General features: G+C 36.2%; 3 protein-coding genes and 1 pseudogene across 3 annotated transcripts; 2 read left to right on the top strand and 2 right to left on the bottom strand.

Annotated features, from left to right (window-relative positions):
* The first annotated feature begins 142 nt into the window (after positions 1–142).
* On the top strand, positions 143–704 carry LOC147297357 (polcalcin Phl p 7 pseudogene; annotated as a pseudogene).
* Positions 705–1,110: 406 nt separating this feature from the next.
* Positions 1,111–2,780, bottom strand: LOC147297358 (transcription factor JUNGBRUNNEN 1-like). Its single transcript, XM_086244001.1, has 3 exons — positions 2,563–2,780; positions 2,113–2,417; positions 1,111–1,812 (listed from the first exon to the last, which is right to left on the bottom strand). Exons 1-3 carry the CDS (start codon positions 2,759–2,761, stop codon positions 1,411–1,413), a joined length of 906 nt encoding a protein of 301 aa, XP_086100127.1. The 5' UTR covers positions 2,762–2,780; the 3' UTR covers positions 1,111–1,410.
* A 2,649-nt stretch (positions 2,781–5,429) lies between these two features.
* LOC147297359 (Haloacid dehalogenase-like hydrolase (HAD) superfamily protein) lies at positions 5,430–9,180 on the top strand. Its single transcript, XM_086246518.1, has 11 exons — positions 5,430–5,743; positions 6,148–6,197; positions 6,307–6,370; positions 6,480–6,528; positions 6,639–6,707; positions 6,807–6,868; positions 7,267–7,347; positions 7,603–7,763; positions 7,869–7,953; positions 8,483–8,626; positions 8,757–9,180. Exons 1-11 carry the CDS (start codon positions 5,481–5,483, stop codon positions 8,857–8,859), a joined length of 1,131 nt encoding a protein of 376 aa, XP_086102644.1. The 5' UTR covers positions 5,430–5,480; the 3' UTR covers positions 8,860–9,180.
* Positions 9,181–9,429: 249 nt separating this feature from the next.
* Positions 9,430–16,628, bottom strand: RL2 (Root hair defective 3 GTP-binding protein (RHD3)). Its single transcript, XM_086239992.1, has 22 exons — positions 16,303–16,628; positions 16,134–16,200; positions 15,921–16,023; positions 15,719–15,789; positions 15,433–15,496; positions 15,250–15,315; positions 15,100–15,147; positions 14,954–15,016; positions 14,792–14,848; positions 14,385–14,543; positions 14,219–14,287; positions 14,031–14,122; positions 13,747–13,825; positions 13,467–13,632; positions 12,443–12,567; positions 12,076–12,338; positions 11,900–11,996; positions 11,633–11,803; positions 11,445–11,549; positions 10,782–10,876; positions 10,571–10,667; positions 9,430–9,984 (listed from the first exon to the last, which is right to left on the bottom strand). The coding sequence occupies exons 1-22, from the start codon at positions 16,448–16,450 to the stop codon at positions 9,694–9,696; spliced, it is 2,496 nt and encodes an 831-aa protein (XP_086096118.1). The 5' UTR covers positions 16,451–16,628; the 3' UTR covers positions 9,430–9,693.
* Positions 16,629–19,260: the final 2,632 nt, after the last annotated feature.

The following is a 19,260-nucleotide window of genomic DNA, read 5'->3' on the forward strand; positions in this document are numbered from 1 at the left end:
CACTATCTATAATTCATACATTACAAGTCACATTTCAGGTGATATTGTAATGACCACAAAAGATCTATAATTTATGCTTAACCCTTGTTATGTCTAGATTAGAGGGTTTCCTTGTTTCTAGTTCTAGCCTTCTAGGTGATGATCCGTTTTCCTCAGCAATAATACCGGGTCCAAGGGACAACCCCTGCCTCTTAATTAATCCCATAAATTTGTTAGTGTTCTGTGAGATTCAATAAAAGAGCAAAACTTGGCACTGCAAAATCACAAGAAAAAGGAAAAAATGGCTGATGAAATTATGAAGGCTGAATATGAGCGTATCTTTAAGCACTTTGATTGCAATGGTGACGGCAAAATCTCATTGGCCGAGTTCGCTGATGCACTGAAAGCACTTGGGTCTTCCTCGCCAGAGGAAGTAGGTCAGAGAATGCAGGAGATCGATATGGATAAGGATGGATTCATCTCACTCGAGGAGTTAATTTCTTTTGGACGTGCCAACCCTGGTTTGATGAAGGAAGTCGTCAAGAAAATTTAACAATCAAACTACGTACTACTCCTACTCTCCTACCATATATATTTACTAACCGCATCTTAATTTCATACCAATGGATTTCAAAGATGTGGTAATTAAGTAAATATCATATGTTCGTAGCGTTTCTCAAACTTTTATTATATATGTAATCCCTGCTTTTGTCGTTTATTTTCAATTTTTTCCGGTGCTATTCTTAAGTCACAATTATGAGAATTGTATCCTACTCATTTTAGTGATTCATTGAAATATTTCTACATAAGCTTTTCTGGGTTCTAATTTTCTTCTCAACTGATTTTCTAGGTTTGCTTATACAACTTCTAGCTTCCATGTGCTTGCAATTGTGCAGTGTATGTGGGTATTTTTTTTTTTCATCTTGTCTTGTGCTGTAATTAAGTTTTGAAAATATTTCATGGTTTTGCAGTTTTTGATAAAGAATAGCCCCATGTAAGTACTTTTTGCCCACCAATCACCAATGATTCATTGAAAAATTTCATCTATGAACCAAATAGTCAAACTAAAGATAGTGATGAGTAGTCATGATATATACAAAGCAGACAGATAGTCAAAGCAAAGGTGCAACGTGCAAATGAAACTGATATGTATATATATATATACCAATAATACAGGACCAAGAAAATGTAAAAAGACTGCCAACCTTTTCCATCTATATAAAGCATTAAAGTCATTCATACATAACCATTGACTACTTCAACATATTAATTAGTCTGTGCCTGTGATGAAGGAAGAGTAATAGTCCTACTATTCATATTATAGAGAAAGCATTAATTAACATCCAAAAAGGTAAAAAAAAAAAAAAAACATTGAGACATGCAAGTCCCTCATAATTTGTGTATGTGTGTGAGACATCCAAAAAGCTACAACTATATATATAGCAGTGATGGATTTAGAACACAATCGATCATTGGTCTGAGCTCATCCCAGTTGCCATCTGATAATCTTAATATCTCATCATCTTCATTTGGATTGGAAAAGCTTATGTATGATGATGAGTTCACCATTGGATCAACTTCACCTTTTAAGCTCAGCTGCCCTGCCAAAAATTGGTTCCCTTCATACATGTTACCATTATAGAAAAGAGGACTCCTTTCAAATTGATCCTTAGCAGCTGCCAAAGCACCCAAATTTGCATCTGACTCAGAACTGCATGTTTTAGAACTTGAGTCAACCACACTTAGCTGCTTGGAAGTTGTCTTATGCCAATTTGATGCATACTTTCTACAAGGATTATTTCGCTTCATAATCCTGCAAAGTGTCCAAACTTCCTGCAATAATCAATCATATGAAAGAAATTAATTAATTAATAGAATCTTTTCTAGTGATCAATTTACAAAATCATTTTCAATGCACACACACATAAACACACAACGTACATATGCAAACAAGTAATATAAACGTAGGGAAATTCTCTTGCCATATATTCTGACATGTTTATGTATTCAGGTTATCGATCAACTTGATTTTTTGTTGATATTGATAGTATAACAATATAATATGTCACATACATATTTGTCAAAAGAACAATACCCTATATATAAACAGAATCTAATTAAGATGAATCTTACAGCTTCTTGAATATTGTTCTTGATGTTAGAATTAGTATCAGTGCTTGAAGTAGCTGGAAGGCGAAACTCGTGCATCATCCAATCTGTTTTGGTACCCTTTCCAGCACTGCCTCTGTAGTAGACTAGGGATTTCTTTAAGCCAATGCAATTGTGAAAGTCTCCAACAGAATATACAGGTTTGTCAATGCCAGTAGCTTTCCAAAAGCCTGATTTTGTGACCCTATTGGGTCTTATGCTATTTCTGTACTTCTTTCCCCTTCTGCAGAAGAAGTACCACTCCTTGTCCCCAACACTGTCACTAACTTCTGCACTTTCAACAAAAACATATATATGAACAAATTTAAAGTAGCAAATTAAAAGAAAAAAAGAGACTTTTGTCTACATAAAATCATGAACATATATAATGGAAACAATGAAGTACTAGAGATTGAAGTAGAAGAGCATGCATACTTGGAAGATCCCATGGATCATATTTGTAAATATCAATATGTTTGATGAGGTCAAGACGAATGGGTTTGTTCTCCACCTTCCTCCGAAGGTAAAACCTCACAAGCTCTTCATCAGTGGGATGAAAGCGATACCCAGGAAGCAAATTTTCATACTCATCCTTAATATTATTACTGTTATAATTTGAATCACTCATCATCATCTTTTGAACCTCCACTTCTCTTTAGCTCATGAGTTCCTCTTAAGTGATGTTTTGTGATCCATATATATATATATTTGAAGCTTTAAACAAACTTTATTATAATGTGAAGAGAATAGTGTTTTGGGTCAAAGTCGTGGGATTGACTGATCGACAGAGATGAAATTGTCAGTTTGGGTGGAACACAAAAGATTGAGACTTGATAGGAGATATGATGATGATTGTCTTTAGCTGGGTCAGATGTTTGGACCGAGAGAACGACGATTTTAAAAAATGTGACGTGTGTTTACGTGTGTTCGTTGAAAAATGTTTGCTAAATTAATGGAATAGAAGTCATGAGAGGAACAAGTTTGACTAAATTAGCAATTTTGTCTGTTATGCAAACCTCAAAACTTGCCTGTGTGTAAGTGTGTTTATTTCCCAAGTGAAGTTGAGAAACTGGTTTTCGATCACTTTGTCAAATTGTTCAGGGTAACTATCAATCTATCATACACAGCATGCAGTCGCAGCATTATAAGGGAAAAAAAAAAAAACATTGTGACGTATGTACGTATTTCGAAAATATTTGCTAATAATTAATGGAATAAAAGTCATATATATATAATTATTAAGGGAGGGATGGCAATGAATAATTCAGACCAAATATATCATGCATGTGACCTAGTATATTTGTCATTTTCATCACCAGCTCATGCTCTATTCAAACTGTTTACACTGATTAGTGTTTGATCTAAACCCTTGTACTTCTTTAGTGAAATCAAAACATATTATCAAACATTAGAGTTAGTCTAATCACTACAAGAAAAATGAGTTATAGGGGCATAAACGATTTGTCCCTACAAAAAATGGTAGGGGCGGAAAAATGCCCCTAAATGGCATAGGGGCGGTGGGAGGAGCAGAAATAATAAATGATCCTATTGCAACTGTCGTTAATTAATATTAGAGGTGTTTATTTTTCATCACTTTATTTCTTAAAAAAAAAACACAAGGACGGTTCTCAAATTTACACTTTTTTTTAATTAGAGGCACTTCTCTTATTTCGCCTCTATTGTAGTGCCCCTATAACCCATTTTTCTTGTAGTGAATAAAAGTTATAACTTAAATTGACGAATTTTATTATATATTAGAGTCATCATTTCTAATTAATCTAGTAGCTAATTTGGCGTACCTTAATTTGATCATGCCATATATATTTACTAATTAAGAATCTTAATCTTAATCTTAATCTTAATGCATGCAGTGGCTTAATCACCTTACAGCCTGGTCACATGTCAGTTTTGACATTAATATAAATCTTGTAAAATGTTCAATATCTCTAGCATCACCCACTCAATAAACTCTATCCTGGTGACTTCGACTAAGGAGAGAGCATTAAGATTTGGGATATTTTTTGTTAATTTTCAAAGATATTAATAACATAAAATTGATATTTAATTTGAAGAAAAACCTAGCTGCAGTGGTCAAGTGGAAGCTTCTAAAATTATTTTTCTTCTCTTCCATTCATTTTTTTATTTTGCATGCAAGGAAAATAAAACCTTCATGAATTTCTATTCACACCCCATCCTCCATGCAATTAATTGAGTTAAGGTCCAAAGCTAAGACTATGTATGTTAGGAAAAGAATGAAAACACTCTACAACTAGGAGGGTGGGAATGGGGTTAATTTGCAGAAGAAGAAAGGTTTTTTTTTTTTTTTTTGAGTTAAGTACAAAAATAGTCTATAAATTTTACAGTGAATCTCAATTTGGTACATTAACTATAAAAAAGTGTTAATTTGATTCACAAACTTTTCAAGTTGTACCAAAGCAGGATAAATGTTAACTTCCATAGAAAAATTTAACGAAAAATGGTTATGTGTACAGCACGTGACCACATTTTCAGGGGCATTTTAATCCGTCCATCACATTTTTATGTGATCAATTCCGTTAATTTTCGGATAGAAGTTAACGTTTGTACTGCTTTAGTACAACTTGAAAAATTCGTAGATCAAATTGACACTTTTTATAATTAGTAGACCAAATTAAGAATTAGTGTAAACTTCGTGGACTATTTTTGTATTTAACCATATTTTTTTTTAACATATAAGCAAGCAGTGTTTATAGTAAGACATTAATCAATGACATAGATGAGCACCAAAGTCAGATTAAGAGCCGCAAAATGTGTTGATCGCTATAAATTAAGAATTGTATTTCTAATTTAAGAAACCCTATTTTCTGACCAAAACTACATATAATTCAGCTCATCAACTAAGAACGGAGTCAGAATCTTTTTCAATCTATGGATTAAGACAGTTTTCATAAATAATAAGATTCAATCCCCCCAATTAGGTGATCAAGGATGGCATGCGATAATGCAACTTTAACAATAATTTGGATTTTTTTATTATATGTCCCAGTTTGAATTTCCCTTTCTCTAAATAAAAAAAATATATATAAAAACTTGTTTTTTGGATGGGCTTCAAGGCTTCAATTTTTGGGCCGGGCTTCAGGCCGAAATGGTAGACTCAATGCCATTTTGCTGATAGAGTTATACAATACACTTTTGGGTTTGAACAGACATGGGCTTTGTCAGGTTTGGGTCCGAATTCGAACCATCGTTCGTCGGGTCTCCATAAGGGCATAAGAGACATTTTGCAGAAAGCCAACACTAACTGATAAGTCTGATATTTTACAGAAGGTGCTCTCTACGGTCAGCTGTAAATCAACAACTTTGGACCAACTCCCATGGAATTCGCTTCCTGCTCAATTCTTAGAACTCAGCAATTTTCAAGCACCATTCACAACAACAACAACACTTACTTCTACGACGTACCCAAGAACAATCTCAGCTTCGTTCCTCCATTTTCCTCCACTTTCCCAAGAAAGTACTCCACTTTTCCTGGAAAATGTCTACACTATGATCATCGGTTCACTGCTTTCAGCTCGCTTTCCCGCCCTGAGGACCAGAACCCATCTCCAGAACTCGCAGTTCTTCTTGAAGTTGACGGGTGACATCTTTTTTTTCAAACCCATGTATTTTTATTAATTTGTTTTCTTTTTCATCTTTTCTTGTTTATTTTAATTAAGCCTTTGTTTGTTGCATGTGATCCTTGATAAGTGGTTTGTTTCCATTACGCATTGGATTCAATGGTTTTCTTTACTGTGAAGTTTACTGTTTTACTTTTAGTATTCATTTGGTCCATCTGAGGTTGCTTTCTTGCATTTGATCATATCATGGGTCCTAAGTGATTGGCTAATCTTATTTTATAAAAGATTTGCACTTTCTTGATAAACTTAATCTCATTTTCTAATGATGATGAACTATCTATTTATTCTACTTTTTTTTCAAGCTCGTTCAGTTGATGTTGGTTTTGCTTGAAGACTTCTTCTTGATGGATTCTCTTTCTTTCAGGGTCCTTATGGATGCATATCGCTTGGGTAATCGCCAAACCTTCAATGTAGGTGCGACACTAATAATATGCAAATTGCATGAAGGATTCGGTAACTAGTTGCCAAGTATACATTTATGTGTACTTTATCTCACAATATTTTCTTCTGATGCTGTTGTCAGCATTTCAAAAGCTGGGGCTTGACTGTGCAAATTGGACAGAGCCTGTTTATTTGGATCTCCTAAGGTATGATATAAAGATTATGAGCAAAGACTCTCCCTAAACATGGGCTTATATAAAGGTTATCAACTTTGATATCCAAGGTTGTTCAATGCAGTTTATGTTAATTTTGCAGGAAGAGTGGTGGTGATGAGGAAAAGATGCTGATTTTGTATTTTAATCGGGTGAGTTCCTCTTCTGTTGTCTTTGGAAAATATGAATAGCTTAAGGAAGCTCTTTGAAACTTTCTTTCGTTCCGTATTTTTCTCTATTAAATCTTTAATATATCTTGCAGATTGGCTGGCCTGCTTCATTGCCCACAAGTGAGAAGGAACCATTTGTGAAAAATGTTCTGCAAAAGAAGGTAAGATGACAATCTAATAAGGACCTTAGCTAAGGACTTATTAGCTCTCTCCTATTAAAAGTGAGACCAGTTAATTAATAATTGGTTTGTATTTTACAGAAAATTGCAATGGATGAGTTTTTGATGTCAAAAAGTCTACCTTTGCGACCTGGAGTTGAAGAGTGAGTTGTCTCATCCTGATTAAATTATAAATTATACATCTTTATATTCTCTCTAAACGACCTATCCATTTGAAACTTAGAAGTTCTCTATGAGTTAACTCTCAAAGCAGAAACCCCTTCTCTAAAATCATAGGATGTATCTTGTAGTTCTTTGGTTAGTGTTTCTCTCTCAGACTTATAGTGAATTATTGCAGTGACTTGAATTATTTGGATTCATGATCACTATTTTCTGAACTCTCGATCAATTGCTCTATGAATTAATTCATATTATAAATATTATGACCATAATCAACCCACCTAATATAATGCCATGAAGACTCTGGTTGCGCATTTGTGCCTCCCTTTTTACTCCATTAGCATCCAACAGTTGCACTCATATTTGTCATTTCCATTTTCAGATTTATTGATGATGCATACAATGAAGGAATACCTGTGATCATACTGACAGCCTATTGTAAAAGCGGGGATAAAATTGCAAGGTATAACCAACATGTTTTTTTGTTGATAAGTTTGATAGTCCCATCAAAAACCCTAATGAAGATATGATTCCCTGTTTTTGAATGTAATATTTTCTATTGCTTTAGAAGTACTTTAATGTGTTTCTTCTCTTTTGATGGGCTTCTATTACAATCATTTTATCCCCACCACCACCACCCTACTAGTTCTAGTTCAGTGTGTTATGTGGGTGGTATGGGATCAAGCTAATACTCCAATTATCTCGTTATAAATGTTAGATCCATTATTGAAAAGCTTGGCCATGAAAGAATTTCAAAGCTAAAGATAGTTGGGGATAAGGAGATAGAACAGAGTTTGTATGGCCAAGTCCAACTAGTATATGGTAAAGGCATTTCTTCTGGTTTGGATGAGCAACTAGCTAAGGAGGCAATAAAAGCAGGTAGACTCTTTATCTTGAGTTAATAGGAATTTATATGTTTTGTGATGTACATTTTTTCAGTGCAGAAGGTTTACTAAAGGGCTCTCTTCTTGCTTTCTGGGCCAGCTTCTGCTGAGAAACAAAGGATTGCTGAGGAGGTTGCATCATTGCTAAAGTTGAGTGTAGATCTAGATACTAGCCCGTCTGAAAGGTTAGTTTTTTTTTTTTTTGTTCCTTTTAATTCAGCATATTCAGGGTTTGTTGTTGTCTATATGTTTATGAGTTTTCTGATGTACAGGGTTTAAAAGAGGCCTAAAAGAAACTCATGGCTTGTAAACTTTTATGTATGATTTTGCTTACATTAGACTTGGAAGAAATTATCTGTGAATATTATATGACGTGAGATGGTTCTAGTCAGCACACATGATTGTTGAAGACCTCTAGCAATGTGCCACATGAATATTCAGCACTCTCAGACTTTCTTCCCTTATCTGCCGAAACTTTTTGGGGAAAAGGACCGTAAGAAAAGAAAAAAAAAAATCAGAAGTAAAAAATTAGTTGGTTCTTTTTTTAGTTTTTAGTTTGTTGTTGGTCTAAAGATGTAGGCTGCATGTCAAATTTCTATACAGTTCAACATATTAGTTGCACATTATGTTGAGTTTCTGATAACATATTCATGAAAATTTCGGTTAAATTTCTATACAGTTCAACTTTAATATGGTACGCTAATGGTTTTCCAGCTTACAGAAGATCATAGCTGCCTTGCGAGCAGGGGCAGAAAATGCTGGACTACCTGTATCCAATTGTGTGCTAATTGCAGGAAGCCAGTCTGGTCTGGCTGGAGCAGAGCGAGTGGGCATGCCATGCGTTGTTTTAAGAAGCAGGTGATGGCTTGCTACTCAATCATAGGCTCTTTATCTTATGACCAAAGTTCACAGTGAAGATGCTAGAGTTGTTTTATTTTCTGATCCTCTAGGTCTGGTTGGCTTATGTTTTTTGTTCTGCTCTCTGTAGTTTGACGGCTAGAGCTGAGTTCCCTTCAGCAAATGCCATAATGGATGGTTTTGGAGGAGCAGACCTGACAATCCCTAAACTACGCAACAAGAAATGGTCATGAATTTGACTCCGTTTCCTCTTTCTGTGTGCCTATTAACTGAGCTACATATTTTCTTTTTCCAAGGGTGATATGTTCGGAAAATTCATCTCCTGAAGAGACCTCTTAACATTGAAACACAATTTTTATAGCTGCTTTAGATTAGGGAAAACTCGTCTCCTGTATTCTTTTGCTTTTAACATTTTTAAGACCATTTGCAAAATAGACTGTGGAATGAACTTTCACACCGAAATAGACTGTTCAGCAATGCTTGCTGGAGTTACAAGGCCTGTTTGCTTCAAAGTCATTCCTGAATAAAATTCGATATCTTTTTCTTTTTACAAAGTGGGGTGGTGACGTGGTGTTGGGGTTTTTATGTATATTCTATGATGGTAGTGCCGTGTGTTATATTAGTTGATATCAAATAGTTCCATATGAACTTTATCAAATAAACCATGATAAAGAATTAAAGATGCACTTAACAAGTCTAATGAGATTTGGTATTGGATGAGAGAGAGAGAGTTGATATAAAGAATGAGAAAGCTTTTGCTTTTTTGAATGCACAGAATAAGTATAGAAAAAGATCTCAAGAAAGAAGAAAAACTTAACTTGCCATTTCATCATTAAATAAATATAGAAATTATGTAGGCAGAATTACAATGTCATTTCTACAATGTAACAGCTAATTTCAACTAGAATCAAAACAACTAAACTATTTTGTAAAACCAGGCATTTCAGCGAACCCTCTTTATTTCATCAACTACGGGCAAGAAATAAATGAAAAAGAAAGAAAACTATAGGACAAGAGAGTAGTAACTCTAATCTGATACACATGGTACAAACAACAGAAAGCATACATCATGAAAATTCCGCTTCCTGATTTGTGGTTTGCCTGTGTGTCAAGTGAGGGCTTGAGTATTCCATGCTACTATCAGATGAAGAAATATTAGATGACACAGACGACTCAGGAATTGAGCTTGATACTGGATTTGCTTTCGGTGTTTCATTTCGAAAACCCTGAGAAGCAAGTGAAACGGGTTGTCTTGGTGCTTCAGGTGTTGGATGTCCTTGAGCTTCTTCTGCAAGTCGTCTTAGAAGATTCATAACAGTGGGAAGAAACCTTGATGAAATAGATAGTAGTCCCGACAGCTGTTAGCACCAAACAAAGGAAACAAAAATTAGCACCAGTTTCAAATAAGGACCTCCAATGTTCTGCATATCATGTCTCATCTTGAAGCCAAGTTCGAATGTTTTTCCTATTATTTCTCACATCTCAAAGTCCAACTAAACAGGTTAACATAAAAATAAAAGAAAAGAAAAGAAAAGAAAAGAGAAACAAACTGTTTCTGCTTCAACATATACCACAAATATGGATCAGGGACGACACTGCCACTCTTGTAAAAATAATAGTAATACTAGAACAAAGGTGAATTTTATCATGCAGAGCACAGAAGTACTGTTAGACACAACCCTAGACAACTTAAATTCCAAATAAAGAAAATTGGAATAACAAGCCAAGACGGATATGACTGACTGGAAGAGAATAGTGACCTCATTTGTGGGACAAGCAACAAATAAAACATAAATCATGCCTGTTCCACATGGATGCATGCATATTTCCTTGTTAATTCATAAATAAGATCAACAGAATGCATACTCAATTTTATATTCTACAAAGTCACACCCAAAACGAAACCAACACCAACACCCCCCCGCCTACAAATTTTTTACTCACAGTGCCATGTCGGAACTCTCCCGCCATGTCCATCTGTACCCATAAGGCCTTTAAAAGTAAATATGCAACAAACAGAACCATGAGGTAGAAAGGGTTCCTGTTACATTTGAAGAGAAAAGGCACCAAAGATTAACAGATGGATGAGACATTTAGTACTTCCCAACAATTATCACTGCTCAGAAATTTAATACTCTTGAGTGAACATAATTACTTTAAAAGGAGCATAAATTCGTTAAAACCAAGAACAATCATCGCCATAATAGCCCATGGTGGAGGCAACCAGTTGTTACTTCGCATGTGAGCCTCCTGCAAATACAAAAGAAAACAGTATTATGCATAAACTGGCCACAGTACGATTGAGCTGCTAAGAAGAAAGATAAGGAGCTTCTTAAAAAATAAGGATTCTAGGGTTGTCTTGTCTTTGCAGCGAAAACAAGAATGCATTGATCTTGAGCATGAAATGGCCCCATTGGACAAAGCAGTTAGCCAAGTCAAGGATCTGCGCACCTTTCAATAAAGTGTCCCCATTTGTTCCCAAACTTCATATAATAATACAATGTTTTGTTGCACTACTAAAACAATCCACTTTACAAAAATAAGGACACCCCAAATGCCATTTTGAACACTATGCACACAACCTGTTTCCAATTTCCTACTACTAGTTGCCCATTACTTTTGCAAGCACTCACTCCATTGTTCAGATATTCATAATTTAAATCTTTTTTTTTTTTTTGGTGAATAGATATTCATAATTTAAATCTTTACAGACACTTCATGAGAAACAAAATCTATTTATTCATGATGCAACACCGTAAATGATAATCGCAAAAAAAATTAACCTACTGAAGTCTAACATCAGATAATATAAATATACCTGTGCTGAAATAGCTTGAGTGACAGAATACTCAGTCTCTGCTTTGAACTGTCTCCACAATGACTTGCACTGCACTGGTGTAATCAGGGTATCCTTTGAAGAAACCTAGTTCAGAGTAAATCCTCAATAAGAAACCAGTTTGATAATAGAAAGATTGTACAGATAATCCAGAACCCATTCAATAGTACCTCCTCCCAAGTGCTTGTGGCAAGAGGATCTGTAGAAGCACTCATTCTCCTATCTTGCAAAGATGGAACAGTAACAGTTCCATCCATTAGAGCAGAAAAGAGGACTTTTTCAATATTGTCTGGTTTCTCATCCAAGCGAATGGCAGCCCTAACCGATAAAACCTTAAGAGCCTGCACAATGAGAGAATAAAAGACACTAAAATATCACCTTAACACAAATAGACTGATACTATCATACTTCCTTCCATAAAATTTCTGAGTGATTACCGCAGCGCGGGCATCCTTGGTAATGGTTCTAATGTCTTCCTTCCCAGTCCAGACCCTAGGCATTGAATCACTGTCATAATTGAAGACTGTTGAAAACCTGAAAAATGTTAACAAAGTGATAAGAAACCAACATGACAAGGAAAAAATAAGAGAAAATTTATCGACAAGTTCCCTACCGATCCTTCATGTGGATCAGAACTTTCCCAGCCTCTTCTCTTGCTTTTGCCTCCACCACATTTCTTGCATAGTCCCTCAAATTTTGAACCATATTCGCAATTTTTTTTTTGTCCAACTCAAAACCAACAAGTGCATTTGAGAACTCTGATACTGCAACTTTAGTCTCACGATTAAGAAGATTTCTTATTGAAGCCCAGGTGTCTTTTCCACCAGCTTCAAGTAGAGTCTCAACAGGTTCAGTTAAAGATGCAGAGAGTTGTTTCTGCAAATATAAAGAGGTATCTGCATTAACTCATTAAATATTTTGAATAATACTATATTCACAGCCATATAATAATCAAGACCATACATTATCAAGAACATTACCTCATAGTTGGCATTCAGTTCTGACAACTTTGCACTGCGAACAGATGATGCATGTGCATCTATATCACGTTGAAGTTTTTCCCGAACTCTTGACGCATCCCAATTAGCCTGCTGTATGGCAGCATCTGAAAGACAAACATGGGTAATTCAATGGAGCCGAGTAGATGAATTGTTAGCAAGGATGCATATTGTCTGTATGTGAAAGTGATGTGATTGTGTTAAGTAGAAATTGGTAGAAATCATTTCAAGGAAACACCTTATAAGAAAAAAAGATAATTGTATGCCATGGAAACAAGTAAGATCTTTAAGGTCACTTCAAGAAGGATGGCCAGGAGGGAGGGGAAAAAGGTAGTGCCTTTGTTGGGCAGCAAACCAGCGTGAACCCACTACTACTCCTGAACAAGCACTTATTCCGTCTCCAAATTAACCACCTATGTCCCCATAGGGTGAAGGCAAGCCCCCTGGGCCCATCAGGTGTGGGGTTTTATCTCACCTTCCCAATGTGGGATTAAATCCATCAACATCCATGAGTGGGTTGGAGCCACACAACCCCAACAATCTTAAAGGTAAGATTCCCAATTTCAAGAGGAATAACGTTACTGATTCATTGTTTTGAACTTCTGTACATTTTTAAACTCTTACGTACAGCTTGTGAACAAGGGTAGCACCCCCTACACGCTAAAAAATGTAATTTAATACTAGGTTCTACAAATCTCAGAACCCATATTTCCATCGTATAGTTCAAGCACCATATGGTCCTATTCTATTTGAAAATAAGAGTCAGAAACCTGACCTATGACAAATAATTATAGCTGTGAGATGAGAAATATGATTTAAACATGACATTTAAATTGATAAGTGAAAACAGATATTAGCAGAACTGTTCATAGAGATGATTTGATTTCAGTTGAAGGCATGAAAACAAAAGGAAAGGTGATTCAAATTGCATGTTAAGCAATCACAAAGATGCTATGTTTGCCAAATGTGTGATGATTGCCAATAATAAAATCCCAAATGCTGTTACCTGCACATCCTTGGTCAAATTCAAGCATGCAAGACTGAGTACAGGTGCGAATGGATGAAGCAAATCCTTCTCCTTTGTTCAATGACTGCTCCAGTCTCACTTTAAAATTTTCAAGTGCTGTGGAGCGTAGGTGTCCAATCATGGTAGTGTATGCAGGGTGCACAAACTGTTCAGTTCAGAAGAGAGCAAGATTTAAACTACAAGTCCATGGTGAAAACTGAAAAACTAACAACCTAACTAAATCTTTGTCAAATAAGGGAGACAGAGAGAGCAGACATACATCCAATGCTTTTGACTCCAAAAAGTGTCGTTTTGAGTTCCTTACACCTTCTTCAAAGTAGATGGCCTCATTGTCATATCTATGATGCATAACATACAAATCAAGCCAGAACTAGAAACAATGCAAGCCTATACAACATTAACAATAAAACTTGCCAATGCACATAAAACAAACACACAAATGAGCACACATACACACATAATCTAAACACGACACAGATAGTTATAATCCCTCCCTCACTTTCAGAATTTTAAATGACATATTTAAATCAGAGTGGAGCTTACTCAAAAAGATAAGTGTCTATAATTGAGCTGACCCTTTTACCAAAACCCTGTACAGGACCGGTTTGCACAGCTTCTTCCAATGCCAACCAACCCTAAACATGTTCATTCAAGTAATGACCAATAGAACTTCCTCAATCATACTAGAAGTAGAAGCATCTCAAAAAAAATGGAGATAAATGGATGCATACCTCATTAGAGATCAACTGATTGAATTTCTCGTTGGCAATTTCTTCACACCGAACAGTGGCAACCATAACCTAATTAAAGCATATATAGTATATGTATATATTATGTGCATATGAGAAGAGAAGACCACAAATGATATTCCAATGGGAAAAGAAGAAACTACCAAACCTTGTGAGCAGGAAGATCCAGGTCCTTGTTCTCTTTGATTACTTTCCAAATCTGCTGTGCACTAAAAGAAAATCCTGAGGCAGGGACAACACCTCGTCTATCACCTGCAAGTCCTCCTGGAGAAATAGAGTGGAAAAAGCGCTGCCTCAGTTGAGCAACCTGCATCATACAGGACATAACTAGTAACTACCACAGTAAACCTAATAAATTCACTTAAGATTTAGGAATATAAGAAATGTTTCCCCTGATGTGAAGGACAATTATCCACATATATATATATATGTATACAACTCTTCAGAGCAGGAAGATGCTACATCACACTCCAGGAATCAAACCAACAAAAGAAAAATGAATGGCCAATATGATTTTGGGACATAAAGAATTGCTTCTGATAGTAGAAGGGCTACCTCCTCCTTAAACTTCTCCTCCTTCTCTTCATAACTGGACAAAGCAACTACTTCTACCTTCATGTCAAAGAATGTAACAATTAGAGACAATAAGCTCTGACTAATGAGAATATTAAAAATAACAGACTGTCAGAGAGCAGAGAAGGATATAAGAGATCTCACAGTAAAAAATTCACTGAGCGGAGTACTTTTATGGGCTTGGGGCTTTGGAACTAAATCCCATATCTGCAGAATTTACAATATAGGAGAGATACGGAGGAAAAGGAATTGGAAAAAAAAAAAAAAAAAGGACCTGAAGATAAAATTACCTTCTGTATATCTTCCCTTAAAACAGGCTCCAGATATTCAAAGGGGGTCTGAACAAACAGCCACAAACAAGACAGAATTAATGTGGAACAAAAAAATTTATCTCATAAACGGACACATCCTGTTGATAATTTCACAAAGTATCTCCAGACCTTTGTTTTATCACGTATAACAAACAACAATGTTGTTTTACGGGGGCTGAATAAGCGCATCATGACCTATGTACATTCAGAAATCAGAATGTCATTAATTAACGATGATGGTTGATTAGACACTAGAGATGCAAACATGAAGGTTGATTAGACACTAGAGATAAAAACATGGTTATAGAGTACCTGAAAAACAGTTTTTAGTAAAGGTTTGTTTGCAGCCTGCTCCCGACCGATATCATGGCACCACCTGTACAGAAAATCCATTCTCTAATAGATATCTAGAAATGATTTAAAATTACATGTATGTGTCCACCAAGTTCATACCAGCTTTGTCTTGCTAAAGCAAATTGTAACTAGATACAAATACATGTCACAATCTCAAAATTGAATCAGCTCAATCAATTTACTAGAACACTTACTAGAACAAGTAAGATAGGCTATCAGCCAAGTAATTCCTAGACAAACTTACATGTTTATGAGCACAATGTCTGAAATTGCCAGCGCAAATAGGGCGCTTTGCTTCTCAAATGTAGTATCATCCTGGAAAATAACAGAATTACAGAGGAATTATGAAGGGTGAGTAAATCTGAGAATAGGACAAGCCATTTTTCAGCTCTTATTATATCTTTCATCGAAAAAAGAAAATGGGATCTTAACAAAAAGCTGATTACCTCGCCTCTTTCCCTGCCATCAGTGCCCTCCAAATCCATGGCGATCGTGCAAGGATCAATGCCAACACAGTTGGCAATCCAAATCCCCTTCGTTGTTTGGCTCCTGAAACGAATATATACATACACATAAATACATAGATACATATATAGTACTTGTGCTGAAAGCAAAAATTCAAATTGGCTACATAACAACTGAAAAGCGCAGAAACCAACCTTCCTCTGAATGCATCCATCTCCCTGAACCTAGTTTTGAAAAGATAGTTCATCAGAGTGCTCTTCCCTGTCATTTCATAAGCAACCAATTCAGCAACAGACGAAAACCAAATTCAAATCGCTGGAGCTCAACTAAATTGATTGAAGTAAAAGGCTTTACTTCACTTACCGCTACTCTGAGGTCCCATGATGGCGACGACGGCATAGGAGAGTCCGCAATCAGCGAGCTTCACTTCCTTGACGAAGCGGTCGAGTCCAGCAGCATTGAACTGGCCGTCGCCGTCGATGAGCTGAGTGGCGCAGCAATCTTCCTCCATCAGATTGAAACTGTGAGCCCTAGACTTTGAGCCACCGACTTATAAGTTTACTTGTTGGAGAGGAAGACGAGCAGAATCTAGATGCTTCCTTTGGGCTCAAGCGTTGTAAAGCTTGGTTAAAGAGAGAGCGAAAGAGAGGGAGTGCTGTCTCTATTTTAATAGGATCGACATTTCTTCTGGTTCAATAAATCGGCGATGGGGGTGTTGAATTCATTGCTGTCAAAAGTGGATTCGGCAACTACTCACCCTTTTTTTTTTTTTTGACAGATCGGTAAGTAGGTAACTACTCCGAAAGAAAAAAAAAAAAAAAATACTCCTATATACACTAACTTCGTGTTTATCGGTCATACGTCAAACACATTTCTTTCATTTTTCACAATTTTTTTAAAACTTGAATTTTTTTATGGCCAAATTTAACTTTTGGTTTTTATAATTAGCCCTAGTTTCAATTATTTTAATTTTGGTTCTATAGTTGCATTCATGACACATTAACATTTTTTTTTATTAAATCATCAAATTTATTGTGCTTTTAATCATATATTTTACAAATCATTGCATATCATACATGCGATAATTAATTTGAAACTGTTTTTAGTTAATCCTCTCATAGTCCCAAATTGTGTCATGTGAAGAAACATAACCGTAACATATTAGAGATTATTAAATTTTTCACTTAGCTTTCTTTTTTGTGTGTAAATTATGTTTTTTTTTTAATTAAAATTTCAAAAAAAAATAATGTTTGGCCGTAAAATTCATTCAATATTATGAATCATTCGTTATTACAAGTCATTTACAATTTAATACATATTAAGTTGAGAAATTTGTCCAAGACCCTCAATTTATAATTTATTCTAGTGAAAGACAGTTGTTAATTAAAAAAAATTATTATTAGCTTGTAAGGAAGAAGGGGGGGGGCTATGCACACCACCCTAATCCACTAAGTTGACCACCTCACTTAAATGTTTGCCCCTTTGTGCCCATTTTGCCCCTGCATTAAAAAAAAAAAAAAAACCATCTCCACTTTGGCCGGCCACCCCTCCCCGCCGCTGGCGCAACCCCACCCCCTCCCCACCGCCGGCGCGACCCCACCTCTCCCCTTCGCCGGTCGACCCCACCCCTCCCAGGCGAAGACCCACCCACCCAGGTGAAGACCCACCCACCCAGGCGAAGACCCGATCGGCCCAGGCGAAGACCCGACGACCCCTCGCCGGCGATCTTCCTTTTCCGGCAGAGTTGAGACGCCGGACCACTTGGGTTTTGTTCCCCAGGTCACGGCGAGTCCAACGGTGGTCTTCCCTTGTTCATCCGACCACCGTGCGCGGCTAATCGACGTCGTGAAGCTCCGCGGCGGTGGAGAGAGGTGGCCGGCCAAAATTGGAGAAATGGTTTTTTTTTTTAATGCAGGGGCAAAATGGGCACAAAGGGGTAAAAATTTAAGTGGGGTGGTCAACTTAGTGGATTAGGGTGGTGTGAATAGCCCCCCCTAAGGAAGCATTGTTGGACAAACATTTTTCTAACAAATATAACAAAAAAGGAACATCAATATGGCCCATTACTTGTTGTTAACATGTACCTGCCCAGATGAAGTCTTGTTACAGGGCTTGGTTGGTTAGCAAGGCCCCATTGTATTCCTGTTCTGTTCATGTCTTGGTTCTTTAGGCTTGTTATAAACAACACCTAGGAGGTCCTATCCAATAATAAATTTGTTCTGGGCCAGACCCAGCCATACTGTTGTGGGCTGCACTACATGCACCCAAACAATTGATGGCTACACCTAATTTAAATAGTATTTTTAATAACAATATTACCTCTGACTGAAAGGGACAAGCCAAGACATAAAATTATTTCTTTAAATTATAAAAATAAAAAAAAACAAAACAAAAATGTAAGAATTCATGGCGGTTAGGTCTGCGTTTTTTTTTTTGTTGTGACATCTCCAATATTATAAAAAGTAATATCACTATCATAGTTAGTTGGTAACTTGGTATGACTGTATAAATGCCAGAGTTTATGTTCATTTTCTTTAACTTTTTGAATTTTTGTCTAAAAGCAATGAAGAAAATAATTTTTTAAAAGTTATGGTCAGAATATTAGCGAATTAATCTGTTATACTTTTATTTAAAATTATAAATGGAAAGTACATAATAAACCCATGTCATTGGTCCATATGCAGATTGATCCACATTTACCAATTTTGGCATGTGATGAAAGTTATTCAATTTTCTCAGACCAAAAAAAGATATTAAATTTTGATCGACCATCGCCAATCAATGCCCATACCTTTAGACCATGGACTCTGAATTAATAATGTACAGTAAACACTAGTTTTATTAATGCAAGTTACGGAACTGTTCTTTTTTTTCTTTTTGTACAGTCATCATCTTCATCACAGTCCAAAATTAATTAATGACAGATAGGGCCCGGCTAAAATCATAGCCAATGGAGACCACATTCACACATAAATCATAAATGCCATGAGCCAAGTAGCCAGCCCATGTAAATGACGATAGTACCCTTGGTTTTTGTACCCAAAAAGTGCAGGCTAGAGTCCAAAAACTAAGAACGAAAGGGACTAGTCGGGGATTCACGACCCCATGGACCTGTCCTCTCTGGTCAAACACTGGTCAAACTAACTCTGTCACATATATCACATATGGTACACCCCCCTACCCTAGCTGGGATGATTAATTTGCTGACGTGGCCGTAAATATAAATGAACATATATATTCTGAAAAGACGAAATTCACATCTGTATTTCCCATAAAGAACAAAACTGTCCTCTAATTCCAATAACATCTAAGTTCTGGGGT

The sequence above is a fragment of the Dryas octopetala genome, chromosome 1 (genome assembly GCF_963921425.1).
Source record: "Dryas octopetala chromosome 1, drDryOcto1.1, whole genome shotgun sequence".
In the NCBI taxonomy this organism is placed as follows: Eukaryota; Viridiplantae; Streptophyta; class Magnoliopsida; order Rosales; family Rosaceae; genus Dryas; species Dryas octopetala.

Coding starts and splice junctions, on each gene's coding strand:
- LOC147297359 (XM_086246518.1), top strand. CDS start 5,481: ATGGAATTCGCTTCCTGCTCAATTCTTAGAACTCAGCAATTTTCAAGC. Junction 6,198..6,306: donor TCGCCAAACCTTCAATGTAG/GTGCGACACTAA, acceptor TGCTGTTGTCAG/CATTTCAAAAGCTGGGGCTT. Junction 6,869..7,266: donor TTGCGACCTGGAGTTGAAGA/GTGAGTTGTCTC, acceptor TTCCATTTTCAG/ATTTATTGATGATGCATACA.
- RL2 (XM_086239992.1), bottom strand. CDS start 16,450: ATGGAGGAAGATTGCTGCGCCACTCAGCTCATCGACGGCGACGGCCAG. Junction 15,790..15,920: donor ATGGCAGGGAAAGAGGCGAG/GTAATCAGCTTT, acceptor GTTATTTTCCAG/GATGATACTACATTTGAGAA. Junction 14,123..14,218: donor ATCAGTTGATCTCTAATGAG/GTATGCATCCAT, acceptor GAACATGTTTAG/GGTTGGTTGGCATTGGAAGA.
- LOC147297358 (XM_086244001.1), bottom strand. CDS start 2,761: ATGATGATGAGTGATTCAAATTATAACAGTAATAATATTAAGGATGAG. Junction 2,418..2,562: donor TGATCCATGGGATCTTCCAA/GTATGCATGCTC, acceptor TTGAAAGTGCAG/AAGTTAGTGACAGTGTTGGG. Junction 1,813..2,112: donor AGAACAATATTCAAGAAGCT/GTAAGATTCATC, acceptor TGATTATTGCAG/GAAGTTTGGACACTTTGCAG.